This window comes from Macrosteles quadrilineatus, unplaced genomic scaffold, assembly GCF_028750875.1.
Source record: "Macrosteles quadrilineatus isolate MER2022 unplaced genomic scaffold, UCM_ALF_1.0 Scaffold_6__1_contigs__length_79288215, whole genome shotgun sequence".
Lineage (NCBI taxonomy): Eukaryota > Metazoa > Arthropoda > Insecta > Hemiptera > Cicadellidae > Macrosteles > Macrosteles quadrilineatus.
Window position 1 is genome coordinate 15,322,460 of NW_026542599.1, and position 18,351 is coordinate 15,340,810.

The 18,351-nt window shown below is 34.6% G+C and overlaps 1 protein-coding gene across 1 annotated transcript; it reads left to right on the top strand.

Annotated features, from left to right (window-relative positions):
• Positions 1 to 1,283: 1,283 nt before the first annotated feature.
• LOC128997034 (protein disulfide-isomerase A3-like) lies at positions 1,284 to 16,941 on the top strand. Its single transcript, XM_054422612.1, has 10 exons — positions 1,284 to 1,511; positions 5,459 to 5,546; positions 6,862 to 6,982; positions 7,573 to 7,801; positions 9,512 to 9,628; positions 11,232 to 11,332; positions 11,487 to 11,682; positions 13,447 to 13,678; positions 15,033 to 15,167; positions 16,147 to 16,941. The coding sequence occupies exons 1-10, from the start codon at positions 1,372 to 1,374 to the stop codon at positions 16,255 to 16,257; spliced, it is 1,470 nt and encodes a 489-aa protein (XP_054278587.1). The 5' UTR covers positions 1,284 to 1,371; the 3' UTR covers positions 16,258 to 16,941.
• Positions 16,942 to 18,351: the final 1,410 nt, after the last annotated feature.

An 18,351-nucleotide genomic window follows, 5' to 3' on the forward strand; every position in this document is an offset into this window, starting at 1 on the left:
TACAGATCAGGGTTAGGTAGAGAAGTAAGGTACAGAGGAAACGTTCAATGGTACAGTCACGGCCACCTTTAACTCCAGGCCACGGCCTGGTAGAATTGGCAACATTGCAAAAGGGTTGTTTTTAGTGTCAGACTTTCAATAAGATAACATGACAGACAGGACGGAGACATCAGCCACGGACACCTTTAACTCCAGACCGCGGCCTTCGAAGTGGCAACATCGCAAGTAGGGTTGTAACAGCTGTTTTGTTAGGAGGGAGCTAATGGTATTTGCATGTTTTTAAAAACACGACAGCTTGGTTACTGGGCTATGAAAATATTGACTACACTTCAAATGTACAAAATAGATTTTCAATTTAAATATTTGTTTTGGTTTTCAATTCTATATATTTTATTTTCAATCTTTTAATTAGTTTAAGTTCATAAATTTAAATGAATAATAGGCGAATTAATGAGCTGGTGTCACCTATCTGCCACGTTATCTTATGGGACGTCTGGTGCTATTCAACACTACTTGCAACGTTGCCAATTCTACCAGGGGCCCATTTCATAATAAACTACAAGTTACAACTTGTAACTTGTAGTTTCCATTAGATTTGCATTGGGCGATCAGCTGATTTACTAATAATATTAGTTTGTACTTGATTATGAAATGGGCCCCAGGCTGCGGCCTGAAGTTAAAGGTGGCCGTGCATCAACTCATTAATTAGCACTTTATTGATTTATGAACATAAATTTATTAAAATATTGAAAATAAAACATACAGGATTGAAAATCAAACAAAATATTAAATGAAAATCTATATCTGTACATTTTGAGAGGAGTCAATATTTTCATAGTCCAGTAACCAAGTTTTCGTAAATACACAAATACCATTAGCTGTTTCCAAACAAAACAGCTGTTAAACCCTACTTGCGACGTTGCCACATCGGGACCCATATATGGAATGACTTCTTTTGGCGCGGATTAAAGAAGTAAATGGAAGAATTCGAACGGGTGGTGTATTTGGCTTGAGGGACATCAAAACGAAAAAGTAAATCGGTCCAGGTCTCACCATGAGAGATACGGTAACTTAATAGCTTATTCCACATATGAGAAATCCACTAAAATGGTAAATCCCCAGTGATTTGCGGGTTCAAATACCGGTTCCTAATTCGAATTATGTACAGTATTTTGTCAATTACCTGTCGATATTAAAAGTAATACGTTTGTTGGCTACACTGAAGCTGCGTGTCAGCCGGCATTTCGTTGACCAATCAGAAGTCGACAACACAAACCGTACAAGTGTTATAGAATAAAGAACACACACAAACACAAGTAACAATTTCTTTCCCTTGTCTAGTTCACCGAGTGGTAGAAGATTTTGTATACGATGTCGCTTTTAATTGGATTATTATCTATTATTCTATTTAATTTAGTATCAGCCGATAGTGTTCTGGATTTCACTGACCAAGATTTCTCGCTAAGAATTGGAGAACATGAAACTGTGCTTGTTATGTTTTATGCTCCTTGGTAAGTTCAATAACGCCGGAACGATTTCAAATAATTGTCATGCCACTTAAGCCTACTGTAGTTTGGTTAGATTATTTTGATAGACACATTTTAAAATTTGTTTGAAAATAGTTAGGGCCTATAGCCTTTCAAATTCAGGCCTTGTCCTAAACTTAGCTACTTTTTCTGAAACAACTCTGTTAAGTTAGATAGGCTAGGCCTAACTTTATTTCCTGTGCAATTTCAAGACTAAAAAGTTAATGTCTGGCTTGCAGTCAATTGTACTTTATGCTGTGTATAAGGGTTTTGAACCTCTAGATTGGGTCATCATCAATCATGAACCATTTCAATTAAGTTAACTTGTATCAATTAAGGGGATACGCCACTATCTGTAGGCCATATTTTAAATTTTTTTTACATTTTCCAAAAGTTGCATTTTTAGATAGGTCATTTAAATGTGAACATTTAGCTAAAATTGTTTGCCAATCTGACAACTCCTTCTAGTATAAAAAAAATAAAATATAAAACGCCGCAACCAGCAATTTAACAAAATTTTGAACTATTTTTTTTTGTTCCTGATATGTACACTTTTAATTGTGTATCATAATTATGTATTATGAAGGTATAAAGTAGGGTACATTTATGTAAAACAAAATAAGTACTTTGCTATTTTTATATATCATATAAAATAATAAATTAGTATAGTTATGGGAATTTTTCTCCTGCCAACCACCTGTTACATCACCTGCGATTATCTCAATACCGTGTTTTTTAGGTTATTATTGTACAAAAGTTTGAATAACTCCGTTAGTACTATACTTATAGTATTCAAATTTTCACCAGACCTTCTTTATATAGTAATAAAGGTTTGTGTGTATAGTAAGCCCTATAGCATTACATTTACTAAAAATATTTATGTTTACGCAAAAATTTTAAATATTTTTTTCAGCTTTTTTATATTTTGAATAAAAGGTGTCCTAAAAATTTGGTTTTTTTAGTTACCATAACGATTATACACAGAATTACTCATTATTTCATCCTGAATCAGGAAATAAATAGAATATGTCATTCTGATCAGTAGTTGAAAAGTTATTCTCAATAACGAATTCTTAAAAAATTTGATGAAAAAAACTAAAAACGCATATAAATTTAGTAAATAAGTTATAAATTCAATATTTTTGTACCTAAATCTTCTAACTAAGTCTAGTATAAACAAAATATACTAACTAGGTTGACAAAAATAAAATAATAAAAAAAAAGTTGGAGATAGTGGCGTATCCCCTTAAGACTGGGACGGTGGCGTCGTCATGTAATCCAGCTAAGTTTACTTGGAGGTCACAATGTGGATATTTATAGGATACACTGTGGATACGATACTCCCTACTTAGTGTGGATTAACGTCCGCATTAGTGAGTACTACCCTACGACTATCCACAGTGCTACCGGTATCCTGATAATTAGACCAATTCGTTAATACGGTACCAAGGCAAAAATGTGGTTCGGATTCCACTATAAACTGTAGTCCCTTAGTTGCAATTAACTTACGGGTATAGCCTAGTTTCTTAACCCTCCATCCAAGTGTCCAAGAGTGTGTGTGTGGGTAATGGTATTAATGTTGGCCCATTTATTGTGCAATCGCAGGGTTTTAGTAAAATGTACGGTAACTTATCTTAGAAACTTAAAAACAATCTAAAGTATAAAAACTTAGGCCTACTGTTTTAAGTTATATAGCCTATAATTTTGTTTGACAAATTATGGGCTTCAATGTAGGCCTAATATAGGCTAAGTTATTACTTATTAGAAAACAAATTTCAACAATTTTTGTGGGGTTAACTTAAAATTTCTCAAAAATTATAAAATAAATGAAAAAAATGTATGTTTGCGTTGAATAAATGTTTATAATTTATAGGTCTACAAATAGGCTACCTATTTTAAAATAGCCATTTTGATCTAAATTTTATAAGGATTAACTTACAAAATTATAATAATATAAGGAAGTAAATTTGCAAATAAATAGCCTAAGTTATGGGTGAAAAACAGATTACGTACATTTAGCGTTTAGCTAAGAATGCATTGCCTAACCATAGCTAGGAATCTGGCGTATAATTTACAACAAAATCACTGCCTAAGTTTACTTCTTCAGGATCATCAACCAGCCCTTCTAAATCACTTAAATCTTCTTATAATGCACCACATATAGCCTATCACTACTTTTTATTTTTAATACTAAAACAATGAGATAAACGTAATAAAACACATCAGTCATCGGTGCGAGGTTAACCAAGTTGTTTACAAATACGCACGTCATCTGTCTGCTACAATATTTTCGGAGCTAAAATGAAAAGCGTCTAGAAACAGACATCAGGAGAAAGCTTAGAATCTGCTGAAAACAACGATACCAATCTCGATCCAGTTCTATCTGATTCTGTCAGTCCCAGAGCCTTCGCCGTAAACGATGTTTGTGTGTCGATTACGTGACGCTTAACACTCGGAGGGTTAACTGTGCTATGCTAATATCCATTGAAACTGTCGATTCGTTTAGTAAACCTTCATGCGGTTTTTTCATTTTCATCAGCAAGTTTGGTTAGTTAGTTTAGCTTATGAACCACCCTAGTTAGGTTTGGTTTATCTGACCTGCACCCAGGCAAACAAATTGGAAGCGTGATCCCATTAGCAGGGACGAGGAGCGGCTCACAAAAACTACCAAACAACCAAGAAAACCGAGGAGGAAGGTTGAAGAACAATGCGCCATTTGAGAGAAACCAGCTGTAATGAACATAAAAAAAAACAATCAACAAAACAAATCATCAACAATAATATTTGCAAAACAGATTCTCAAAAACTCAAAGAATTAAAATTCCCATCTATCCTACTAGCTCACTGCCATTTCTTGAGTTATCAAAACAATTTTTAATAGTACAAAGCTTTTACTAATTTTAAATCCCTTAAAAAAAAACAACAAATTACAGTTAAATAACTATAGGCTAGAGATACCTTTCCAATCTTGAAATGTAGGTTTTGTCAAAATTAACCTTTTAACTTAGGGGCCCCCTACTTGAATAAAAAATCAAATGGGCCCTAATTCATAAATTGGCTAGTGAATATAAGTTTTTTTAATCTTTTGGAAAAAATAACAAGCAATAAACTTTAAGTCTCCATTTTGGTAACGGTAAAATAAATATCTACGGCTGCACTTTACTTTAGGTCCTACACTCATTCGAATGAAAGTATCTATCGATATATTGATTAATCGATTGTTTCATTCGATATATGGTTTGGTTAGTTAGGTAAGGTTAACCTAACATAACTAACCAAACGATATATCGAATGAAACAATCGAATAATCGATATTTTTATTTGAATGAGTGTGGGACCTAAAGTAAAGTGCAGCCATATCTACCGGTACCTATATAAATTACAATAAATAACAAATAGGGTGTAACTTAAGTCCCTCAGTCCATGGTGGCAACAATAGGCCTAGCCTAAATAAAAAAAAAACAAAAAAAACAATCAACACACAATAACTTGCGGTAGTAGCCTACGGTTTGGCGGGTCAGGCGGACGACACCAGAGGTTCCATGAAGCTGGGCGGAGAGGGGGCCAGAGTCCAAAGCAGGATAACTGCACAGTACCCGCCATTAGCTGTATGGGCTATTAATTCTCAGCTGTGTCTAAGGAATAAGTTATGTCAGCCTTAGTCACTAACACGACTACAAGATGGCGGTGCTTATCCTACACTCATCTCCATTCATACTTGGCTTAAAATAGCCTACCTACTTTGTATGGTCGCCATTTCAATGAAAAAGTATTAAAAGTATGTTCGTATTTTAACCCAAATACGAGTGAAGGTTGGATATTGTTGATTGGCTAAATTTAAACTTAGTCCTTTAGAAGGAAGTTCATGCTCTTTTGTCTTCACGACCCCTGCAGCCTATCTTAATAATTTATTGTTACACTTTGATTTGCAGGTGTGGACATTGTAAGAAATTAAAACCTGAATTTGAGAAGGCGGCTAGCTCTTTAGAAGGAAGCGACCCTCCAATAGCACTCGCCAAGGTAAATTTTAAACTGATAAGAATTTGAGTAGCGTAAAATATTATAACAATGTAGGCCTAAGAGCATTAAGGAAATCATCTAACTTACGATAGGCCTAGGTACATAATTTCTGCATAAGAGTTAGCCTTATCTGCTTCTATAGCCTATCTGAGTTAGCGGTTAGGTTACCATTTAGTTCAGTTTAACTGAGCTTATGGTAGCTAATAATGTAAATAACATTTAATAACCATAAAGGCTAATTGCACTTTTTTCATTCTACGGTACTTGAAATTGACCGCTGATTCCGAAAATGACCGTAAACCCGAAAACAACCAAAAATAGTTTACCAAAATACTTCATGTGGGGGTTAAACCTAGCTGGAATAACAAGCATATCACAAACATGGAAGAATTATTTATTAATATTATTAATCATGATTATTGATCCGACATCAAATAAGCGAGATAAAGACAAAATGTAGGCTAATAACTTACTACTTATCAGCAATAACCCCAAATAGGCCCTAACTATAATTATCTTAGGAGACTAGCGGGAATTCGAGGTGTTAAGGGGGTGGGGGTGACATCCAACATAGGTAATCATTGGGAGAAAAGGGTAATTTAAAGGTAATAATGGGTAGGTAATTAGCCGTCAGGAATGGGAACTTTCTATTAGAACAAAAAAATGAACATTGATCTTATTTGGGCATGATGGGAGGGGCAAGTCAAGGTTTATATGGATTTGTGGCTGCATTAAGTGTTTTGAAGCTAGGTTAGTTTAGGAAGGTAAAGTGTAGGTTATAGACTATCAGGTTGTTAATTTAATTGTAAATCCAAGTTGTTTTTAAGCTATTGGAGCTTAGTTGGTTACACAATGAGGATAAGATATTGAAATTGTTTTGTTAGTAAACAAAGTTTTTTGGTTGTTTTTCGGGTTTATGGTTGTTATTAATTGTACGTCATTTTCAGTTTGAGTGTTGAAGTTCGAGTAGAATGAAAAAAAAATCAACAATCGGGTGCAAACCCTAAAATGCATTGCCAACACAAACATTTACACCCTAGGGTGTAAATTTTTGTGTTCAAGTTAGACCTAAATGTAACCTTATTTGTTGCCATAAGCTATAAGAATTTGTAACTTTTTTAACTGTTTAAAATCAATTTCTATGTACGGTAGGCTATCCTTTTTTTCACTATGAAAAATGCAAATTTTTAGCCTAAATTGTAGGTAGGCTTACTGTGTTTGTCAATATCATAAACAAGTTTATCTAAGCTCGGCCTGTAATATTTGTAGGCCTACTTAACTTACCATGGTAATCGACAAATTCTCCCTGTCTTAGGTGGACTGTACAGAGGGAGGAAAGGAAACTTGTAACAAGTTCGGAGTGTCAGGCTATCCCACCCTGAAGATCTTTAGCAATGGGGAAGTCAAGAAAGAATACCAGGGCCCCAGAGAAGCAGGTAACATCATTGTTTGTGTAGTTTTTATTTGTGTTGATCAAATAAAACTTTGAGGCAGGATTAGGGTTGCCGTACATCATATTTTCTCAGGGTTTCGGTTTTGGTTTGCAGCAAATAAAATGTTCTGGTGTCCACAAAAGGAGTCTCAGATAAATATGTGTTCTTTGATTATGAAATTGAGTTTGAAAAACTCAGCAAATTGCTTGAAAGTTTGTCTTAACATTTCTTGTATTATGGTTAAGTTCAAAGTGAAAATATTATAGTCTCGTTTATCCTACCTAAAATGGCAGCAACGAGGATGGATTATAGGGAAAATAGCGAAGAAAAAACATTGTTAACGTTTTAAAAGTGATTAGCCCCCTGATACATTTCCTCTGTCCTCATCCTGTCATAGGCTTGTCTCCTAAAACCAACTTTTTATCCCGTTTTGAAGCATTCGTCAGAAATAGGCTGATAAAAAAATAAATAACACATTTTTAACTCCACTAGTGTGGAGATAAGTGTAAAATGGAAGACAAAAAAATACTTTGAAATAAATAAACCAAATAATACGACTTAACAAAGTTTAATTTATTTTGCGATGATTTCAGGTGGCATTGTTAAGTACATGAAGTCACAAGTTGGTCCTAGTGCGAAGGACCTCAAGACTGTTGAAGATTTTGACAAGTTCCTTGCCCAAGAAGAAGTGGGAATTGTTGGATTCTTTGAAAAGGAGTCCGATTTGAAGGGCGAGTTCTTGAAGATTGCTGACAAACTGAGAGAAAAACATCGCTTTGGTCTGTCAACAGCTTCCGCAGTTTTGGAAAAACAGGGAGTCAAGTAAGTAAACAAGTTTGTATGGAGAGGTGACGGTTTTCCAGCTAGAAACTGTTACACTTTTTTTAACCCTCTGCGGTCAAATGGCGAGTATAGGTCGCCGCTCGCCATTTCCCGACTGCTCAAATGGCAACCTATACTAGCCGAAAAATGGAAAAAAATTCGACCTCTAAGGGTTAAAATTTGGCTTTCATTTTAGGATGCGGTAAACCTCTTGAATCCTATATTTAGTATTTTATATAAACTTACAGGGTGTCCCACAAAGAGGGTTGCATTTGATATCATATAAGCACATTATGCACCAAAAGCTTTGAACCGATACACAATTAATAAATTGTTTTGAAGATATTTTGTAAAATTCTAGTTTCTTAACATTGGTGGCGGACAAAAGACACAAGGGTCGAAATGGTGGCCTATTGAAATTATTAACCTAACAGTTTTCTTCATATTAAAATTACCCTAAGTTTTCCTGATTTTGTTTCTGCATTGCAGTTTTGTCACTTATCGGTTGTTTGAACAGCTGTTTAGATGAAGAGTATTGCTTGAGGAAGTATACTGGTAAAATGTTCATTATATGCTTCCATTTTGTTTCTGTTAAAAAGCTGTTATGTTCACAAAGTATATGCAAACCATACCTTATAAGTTCTATAAAGTTTCAAAGCTCTTGAGACCCAAATTGGCTAGTAATATAAAATCTCTACATGATAACAATCTGTTGATCAAAGTCTCCAGCTGAATACCAACTAGTACCTGATATCGGGTATTCAAATCCAAAAGGTTCAGAAAATAAAGGACTTGGGTGTTTACCTTGATGGTGACATAAGCTTCTCAAGCCATATCGACAGAATCTGTAATAAGGCCAGTAAAATGATAAGCTTTATCACATGTTTCTCCAGAGGAATCAACAACACAAATGCTCTTCGGTCCCTCTATTGTGCACTTGTCCTTGTCACTCTATTGTCAACTCCTTGAATATGCCAGCCCTATTTGGTCCCCTTACACGGCCGTGGCCAGAACCAGACTGGAGTCTCTGCAGTGGCGCTTTATTCGTCTAGTCGGAGTTCGGCTTGGCTATGAGTACTTGAAGGTGCATGTTCATGAACTGTCTGAAACGTTTAAACTCCATCCCATTGCCCCCCCCCCTTGCTCTGAGACAGATGTGGTATATCTCCTGAAACTTCTGAACGGGTGGCCTTAAAGACTTTTTTTAAAATCAATTTCACCAATAATTTGTTTATGGGGTTGACTTTCAACCCAAGCCTTTATCCTTATGATGGCCGAAAGCATCTACGATGTTTGCTCGTATATAATAAGAAGATACGGTAATATTTTTTTCTGGTGATAAGATGTTTACTCTTTTTTTTCCGTGAATATTTACCTCTGTAACTGCGAAAGATGTCCACGGTTTTGACACAACCGCTGAAGACGATGCCCTCACAAAGAGAGGATATAGAGAATATTAATGATTTCGTTGTGATTGCAGTCTGGTGTATGAAATGTCTCCGCGATATCAGAAGATTATCATTGTAAAACTACTACCTATTTAAATTAGGGTTAGGCCCTAATTGTAGGAATATTTTAAATGTTCTTGGAGTGATGTTTGGAGTAGCCTAAACCATACTAATATACTACATACTCCACATACAGCCTTTAAATGTTTTACTGGATTTATTTGGCTAATTCGTGACTATTTATGCTCTACAACTTTTTCAGGGATGGCATTGTCTTGTTCCGCCCCAAGCATTTGCAAAGCAAGTTCGAGCCCAGCACAGTTACATACGAAGGCAAGCCAAGCAAGAATGAAATTGAAATTTGGATCATCAAGAACAAGTTAGTGTAGGATTTAAAATATATTTGACTATTATTATCCATATGTTGTTTAATGATGATCAGATCAGTTAAAGAATGAATTCCCAAAAGTGCAACTTAAAGTCAATTCACCCAATATTAGGGCTTCATAGAAACAGCCAACAGGTAAGTTAGGCCTATAATCCATTAGAAGAGTTATATTAAAATACACATACAAGAAAAAAATTAGTAGGCCTACTACAGTATACTTGAAACACATCATAATTCATGTTAAACTTATAAATTGAACAAAAAAATAATGATATGATTTGTTAACTTAATTTAACAAATCAAATCATTGTTTTCTTGTTTTTCGTTTTACTTAAAGAACATGTATTGAATAAAGTCAAATAACAATATAGGCTACAAATTACAAAATGCTTAACTTATATAGGGCTACATTTAGTTTCCGGGCTAAAATATTTTGAAACCAAAAATTATTACTAAACATGATGAATCTTTAAACCTTTTCCCTAATTTTGTTATGGAATTCAAATTAAAATCATGTAGGTGCCTACTGGTACTAATTTTTGTAAAAAAAATCTTCTATAATCAAATGGAAATTGGGATTAAAAAACCTTTCAGTGTTCTTTTAAATTTATTTTCTTTATAAAAACCGGTAAGTTAAGTGTTGAAAAAATTCCTTTAGTAAAAAATTGTTTGATTAAAAAAAACTAGTTTATGTCGGGGTGAGTTAATTTTAAATCTAGTGTCATAGTCGCCAGAATAGCTTAAAGTGGATAACAATTGAATTTGTTTTTCATACGGACGGATATTTCATAAATATAATGATTAGGTTCATATAAATGACTGACAAAGGCAACATGATTGCACAATTTAGGTAGGTACAGTCTTACAAAATATGATATTTTTAAATATAAAATTTGGGATAACTTTTGGAGCTATAACAGATCTTCAGAATTTGTTAGTGTTTCGTAGTAGGAGGAAGATGTAATTTGCAGATATGAGCACACTGCAGTAATGAGTCTACACAGCTAAAAACCATAAAAAAAATACTTGTGTACAGTAACCTACTTGGAACTGATTACACAGTGTTTGCAGAAGCTTAGGCCTACGTTTAACTATTATAAGGAACAAATCCCTGAAAAGTCAACGATTTTCATTTGAGCAAACTGGTAAGACATATTTTGCGCAAATAAGTCCAATTGTAATGGACTACGGTAATTAATGTTGTCATAACATTTTAATTTTTTCCTATATATCCTATGCATTGTAGCCTATATGCTTTGTAAATATAATGCAATTAAAAACACCACAAAGGTAAAAACTATAGCACAAATTGAAGAGGATAGCAGGCTCACCTGAATGGGGCTTTTGAAAACTCTCTCTTCCTTAGTTGAAAATGCTGTCAGTGACAGTAAAATAGTCTAATGTTTTGTGTATATAGTTTAAAGTTTTGTGTTCCCTGTGCCAGTTTGGACTCTTTCCCATTCAGAAGCCTGCTATCCTCTCCAAATATCCTAAAATCCTTGGTCCTTGTGCTCTATGTTACATCTTTATGCAAATTAAGCCACTTTTGATCTATTATTGAGCGCAGTGGTTAATTAGTGTTTTTTCCCCGTAGCCACGGATTGGTTGGCCACAGAACCCGTGACAACAACGCAGACTTCAATACACCTCTGGTTGTAGCTTACTACGCAGTTGACTACGTGAAGAACGTTAAAGGTAATTTAATACTAACAGTCTGGCTGGTGTATGAAATTATACCAATGTTTTGTGGATACCCTGTATACTTGTAGGCTGACAGTTGAAATTCCAAATTAAGTCCTAGTTAGTGCACAACACAAACTCAATGTAACCTGACTACTCTTCTGTTCAGGAACCAACTACTGGAGGAACAGAATCCTGAAGGTGGCCAAGGATTTCAGCAACGACTTCACATTCGCTATCAGCTCCAAGGACGACTTCCAACATGAGCTCAATGAGTTCGGCTTTGACTATGTTCCTACAGAAAAACCATTGGTGTTGGCTAGGGATGCAGACAAGAAAAAATATGTCATGAAGGATGAGTTTAGGTGAGTTAACTGTTGAGTGGACGGTCCTGCTCAAGACAATAGTCGGGGGGCAAACTGTATTCCGTGGGATTTTTTGTGAAGGGAATGTGTGACTATGTGGAATCTCTTTATTATATGTCACATAATGGTGTAGTACCGGGTGTTTACCCTCAAATTGCGGGGTTTGGTTTTTATGACGTCGTAAATCCAAGATGGCCGCCATGTGTGACATCTATTCATTAAATTAATAATAATTAATATCAAATATGGTGGATCCAAGACGGCGGGCCAAAAACACCAGCTTGGCCACACTTTCAGACAAAACACCCGGTAGTACACGATTCTATATGGCACTACCTATCTATCACCACCAATCATACAATCACACGAAATTACATATGACCCAGAACTATAGTCTATTTTATTTTATTTTATACCAATAATTTGTGATATTTTTTATAGCTACAATACCCCCCTAGCAGCTGACCTGTATACTCAACGAATTGCAAATGATTCAATAAATAATTAAAATGGAGCCACACATCATCATTTCTCAAAGTATGTTCATGAACAAGCATGCAAAAAATTGTCCATAAGAATAACATTGGAAGTTAGTATGCAGGTTTGCTGCCACGGAAATGTAAAAATGGGGGATTTTAGGCCATAATCAAGTAGATCTCTACTAAATGAAGCCACATACCAATTATTATTAAGATATGCTGAGTAATAAGCTAGATATACAATTTTATTTTTTCCCCATAAGGATAACATGGGGACAATGTTCTGTGTTTTCCGCCTTCAATATCTCGGTAACCAATGATCATAGAGCAATGATTCAAAACACCAAATTGTTGGATTTTTTGAGCTGAATTCAATGGTGTAAATTAAAATTCGATTATTTTACTCTGAAAAGAGTTATTATTAATTTAATGAATAGATGTCACACATGGCGGCCATCTTGGATTTACGACGTCATAAAAACCAAACCCCGCAATTTGAGGGTAAACACCCGGTACTACACCATTATGTGACATATAATAAAGAGATTCCACATAGTCACACATTCCCATCACAAAAAATCCCACGGAAGCTGGATATGTGCAGTTTGCTCCTGGACTACAAGTAGTAGTTGGACAGTTAGTTGTTAAACTACTGCACAAATCATTTATTCAAGATTTTTCTGCGATTAAGGATTATATCCCTGATGACATAATTCATTAATTTGGCAACAATACAAGACATAATTTAAATAATATTTAGTCGTGATTTGTGTTTAGGAAATAAATAATAACTTTATTGTTGTTTACAAGTGTAACTAAAGTTAAACCTGTAACAATATAAATAATCCCCTCAAACCTCACACAAAGAAAAAGATCATAAGTGTGGCTTGGACTTAAATATCAGTGAGTGGTAATTTTACCTATTTAAAACCCAAAACTGACAACTGATAAAGCAAAAACTGAACGGAAACCGAACCAATAAAAATTTCAACTGACAAATCACTACTTAACTTGAATACTCAGTGGCACCTCAATAACAAGATCCTCGATAATAAGTGATCCTTGAAAACAAGTGTTGTTTTGATCCCTTATCATATGTTGTTGCAAACCTCGTTAAGAAAATCTTGATGACAATTCAAATTTGATAATCCCCTGGAAAGTCTTGTTATCAAAGTTCCACTGTAATTGCAAATAACCTGTCAGTATTATGTATTAGTTTTAATCCTACATTAAGTAAAAAAAGTTGCAACTGCAACCTTTTTATGTAATCGTGGAACTTTTTCAGCATCGAGAACTTTGAGAAATTCCTGAATGAGTTGAAGGCCGGATCAGTGGAGCCATACCTCAAATCTGAGCCAATCCCTGATGACAACAGTGGACCCGTCAAGGTAGCTGTGGCCAAGAACTTTGACGAGGTTGTCACCAACAACGGCAAGGACACACTGATCGAGTTCTACGCTCCTTGGTGCGGCCACTGCAAGAAACTGGCACCAGTGTGGGACGAACTGGGAGACAAGGTTGGTGAAGATTTGTAGGTTTTAACGGGACCAATGAATTACAGTCAGTGTAAAAAAATTGCAATTGGGCCATCAACTTTCTGGCCTTCAAAGAGTACAGTACCAACTACTTATACTACGTGTAGTGTGGTAATGTGGCAAAAAATGTTCTTTGTCTGCTAAAATGCTTTTACAAATTGTGATATGGAAAGGGAAAAGGGAGCTCTTGTTGGGAATTTTGAGTTATACATATATTTGAATTCCTTATTAAATTCCGAATCACAAGGTGCAAGTCCCATGCATCTACAATTTTTGTTTGTTTAAGTCATAGGACACAGTTTTTTCTTATTTAAGAAACAATTTTGGTATCAAAAGAATGCTTACAATGTCCTATTTGGAGACAATACCCATTTTTGTCTTAACTCACGGTGTTTTTATTTATAATTGTTTTATCGAAGCATGTTGTAAAAATCAAATTTCAGTAAAGGGACCTCTTGTCGGCCCTTTGTTATTATTTTTATGTTAACATAAAAAAGCAGGAACCTCTTGTCGGGACCGCAACATTTGTGAGACATTTTGTTCTCTGTAAACTGAACTTTGTTGTAGTTCTCTAAATGGCCACTAGAATGCAGGTCAATTCATTTTTTGGACTAAAGTCTGTTTATAAAGTGAATATTAGAAATGGGACCTCTTGTTATGGCGAAATAAAATTGAGCGACAAGAGGTACCATTTCTCAGACCGTGCAGAGGCTAACAAAATAATTTATTTTGACCTTTTACATCTTCCATTTGATTTAACCTGTACTGTCCTGTTCTATGTTAAATGAGGTATAACAATCGATAAAAAACCAAATTTCTATGTTTTTGACCTTATATTGGCCGTACCGGTACTGAAAATTTTGCAGCGCCGACAAGAGGTCCCTTTTCGCTTTCCACATCACAATTATTCTTTTGTAAACAAGCAATGTAGGCCATTAGCTACACAATATTAATATTAATATTAATTAAAATTAATATTAATTAAAATTAATATTAATTAAGTGTGGTTTAAAGATCAAACTGTAATGACTTTTAGAACACCATTCACTAAATTAATGTTTTATTATATTTAGTTATTGCTGAAGTAAGATTTTCAGTTGTAACATAGACCTAAAAACAACCATAGGTGAAAAAGTATATAATGTGCAATTTGTGTGCAAAGTGTCTTTATAAAACTTTATATTGATGTCTAATGCTTGAGGTTCGCTAGTTTAAAAAGGACTCCTCTTGTCACTAGCTGGACAACAACTATTATAATCCACTTGATTTACTTTGAGTTCACGTGCTGTGTAGATAGCGCTTAAGAGAATGTGAATTTGATTTTTGGCATTTTCAGATGAAAGACGAGGATGTAGAGATTGTCAAGATGGACGCCTCCAACAATGACGTGTCTGGACCTTTCGAAGTCAGAGGTTTCCCTACACTGTACTGGGCTCCTAAGGACAACAAGGCCAGTCCTGTACGATATGAGGTCAGTTGAAGCTGTATTACAATTATTTGTTTCAAAATATTTATTTGAATATTTTTCTCGTTGGCTTGAAACTGTTAATTAAGATCATTTGAACACTTTTTAATGTTATTCAGTTAAATCCTATATAAACTGCACCCTATCGAACTGAAACTCAGGTTAACCGAAACAATTCAATTGGAGAATGAACTAGGCTAAGGCAATGAGAATCGTCCACCTGTCTGGTCCAACAGAATGTAGTTGAACACTCGATGACAGTAATCTCATCGTAATAAAGATAACATTAGAAAAACAATTATTGATTGTTTTAAGACATAGATCTTTTGCATTCAGTGGCAGATTCTACCCTCCTATTGCTACGGCGGAAATATAGTTTTATACTCAGTGCCATCATTGCTAAAAGCGTGAATTTTAAAAAGCACGCAAGAATACTATGTATTAGTTCAGGATGGCAATTTTTATTTCCTGGTTTTTGGAATGGGATAGGAGATTATTCTATCCATGCAGATCGGGACTACATTTTTCTAGAAAGATTCCAGAATTTTTTAGACTTGTCTATTCCTTTTTTGTAAATTGCCTAATTTTTGTTGGCTGTTTGACATTTTTTGGCTGCAAAGTTCAGTTAAGGCCGTGAAATTGTCCTACAGACTTGACTCACTTTATTTGCTGTGTACAGTCATGATATACGAAAATAGCATACAATTTCCCATCACATCTTCGTACGCTAGGCTCTAGTTCAAAACTGTTTTGCACAATACTTCAAGTTAGGCCTAGAGGGGCGTGGCGTTATAACATAGCTAATAGTCATGATTGGCGGGATTTGAACTCAGGACCTTGGAAAATGGAGTCTGCGCTGTACCACTAGACCAGTTCACTCCCAAGACCACAGACTAGTTTAAATAGCTTTGGAGCTTGAATAGCCGAATCTCAACTTTAGTTGTTTCCCTGTAATCTTGGTATTTAACATAAATTCAATTTGCAGGGTGGTCGTGAGGTAGATGACTTCATCAAGTACATCGCCAAGTCTGCGACATCGGAACTCAAGGGTTACGACAGGAAGGGAAAACCGAAGGCCCAGAAGACCGAGTTGTAAGCAGCCAATGACCAAAGTCGAGAGAATTGTGTGACTGATCATCAGGAGCTTGAAAAAAGACACAGGTGGAATTTGAACAAATTCGGACTTAAAGCACACGCATGGAGTGTTCTAATGCTGCAAGCCTTGAGTGATAGACAATGTTCAAGTCTTAAGATTGTTATGTTAACAGGTAAAATTTAAATCAACGCTTTTAATTGCAATAAGCATAGTTTTGAGCCGCTTCCTATATCTCCACCTTCAAGTGTTATTGTAGGAAAATATTTTGAGCATTTAATCTTGTTATGTATTTTATTTATGTGTTTTTAGGATAAAATAAAATTTAAAAGTATTTGAGTTTTGAAATAAAAATGCATTTTGTGGGTAAACTTAAAAATTTATAGAAGTAGGTGGAAAAAAGTCAATTAGGCTGTATTCAGGAATCTCCCAATGTTGTAAAACATGATGATGGTTTGGTAAATTATATTTTTATGTTTAAAATGGGCTTGAAGGAATTTGTACAAAGTAAGGGTTAAGAATTTAATTTTTATTAGAAATAAAATAAAGTATTTAGCCAAATTAAAGGTTGTAACAACTATGGAGATAATGCAATGTGTGTACATGATCAAATGTGTAACCTACAAGTGTGTGTATATATTGTATTCGATGTTAATATTTTATACAATCAATATTGTTTTCCATTTATACTTGAATTTTTAGTTTTCCCTCATCCATTCCGAGCATTTCTTAGATGGTTTGTATTAAATTTTGTTAATAAAAAGTATTTTCAATAAATGTTGTCCTCTTTACTTTCCTTGTGTTTAATGTAAAAACAAAACTAAATTTTATTGGTGTTGTTTTAATTTTAAGGTACATAATTTTAAAATTAAAACTGACACCAGCAAAATTGCTAGAACCTATATCACAAGAAACATATGAATACATAAAACATTGTTTCAATGTATATGAATTTTAAGGGGAGACAGGTTTATTTGCAAAAAAAAAAAAAAAAAAAACTGTGTATACAGTCGAACCTCTATATGACGATTTTGAAGGTGTAGGGAAAATATTTACTGTCGAGGTATTTTTAATGAAGAAGAGGTTTGTTTTATCGAGGTTTAAAACTGCTGTTATTCGTTTAAAATAGGTTTCTCTACTCCACAGGCATGTGCCAAACAATGACTGAGGAAGAGGGATGGATGGGGTTTCATGTTGAGACTAGCTTCTGTTAGTTTTGAAAAGGTTAGTTTTAAGGTGTTAGTTTTATTCGTTGTATAGAGGTTAATCAGTCCTAGCCCAGGTCACAGACAAATTCGTCTTATGGAGGTTACTAACCTAATTAATACGTTGTATAGAGGTGTTACATACTGTATACATTAATGTGTTGTTTGTTAGACATGGACATTAATTATATCAAATAGTAAAGATGCTCATGTGGCCAAATCAATCAAAATAGGGAAATTCACTTAAAGGACATTGAACCTTAATTACATCAAATTTAATAGTAAAAATGGCAAATACTCTTGCAGCCAGATGTAACAAAATACTTCTGCCACAGCAAACCTGCTGACTAAGCTTATTTCCAATAAATCTCCTTACAGTTGTTAGATTTATTCCTTTAGTAAAACATTTAAGTATATTTTTATCAAATTCTTCCCCCTTCCCAAGCATACAAAGTATAAATAACATTAAATTGTATAAGAACTTAGGTTTGGCGTTACAGAGAAGGCTACAAAGTATGTTTTTTTTATTAAAACCTTAATAGCTTAACTTTAAATTGAGAAAACTGAATACAACCAATGTTTGTAGCAAATGCATTCTTTTGACTTTCAATGTAAAAAAAAGTTCATTTTGTTACTAAGGCAATAGGACGGATTTAAAATTTGTCAGCTAAAGTAGTATCCATAGAGACAGTTATCATTTCTCCAGAAATTTTGTTAAGTTAGCAGCTCCTCTATTTTACTCTAACTTTTTACAAATTTCTAACTGTTTTCTGCCATGAACTGGAGATTTTTTGCGAGAGCTGTCTGTGTTACGGTCACGGGAATAACCCTGGGAACAATCCTTGAAATCTACCCCCACAAATTCGTTCGTGAAGTGCAGTATTTTGCAATG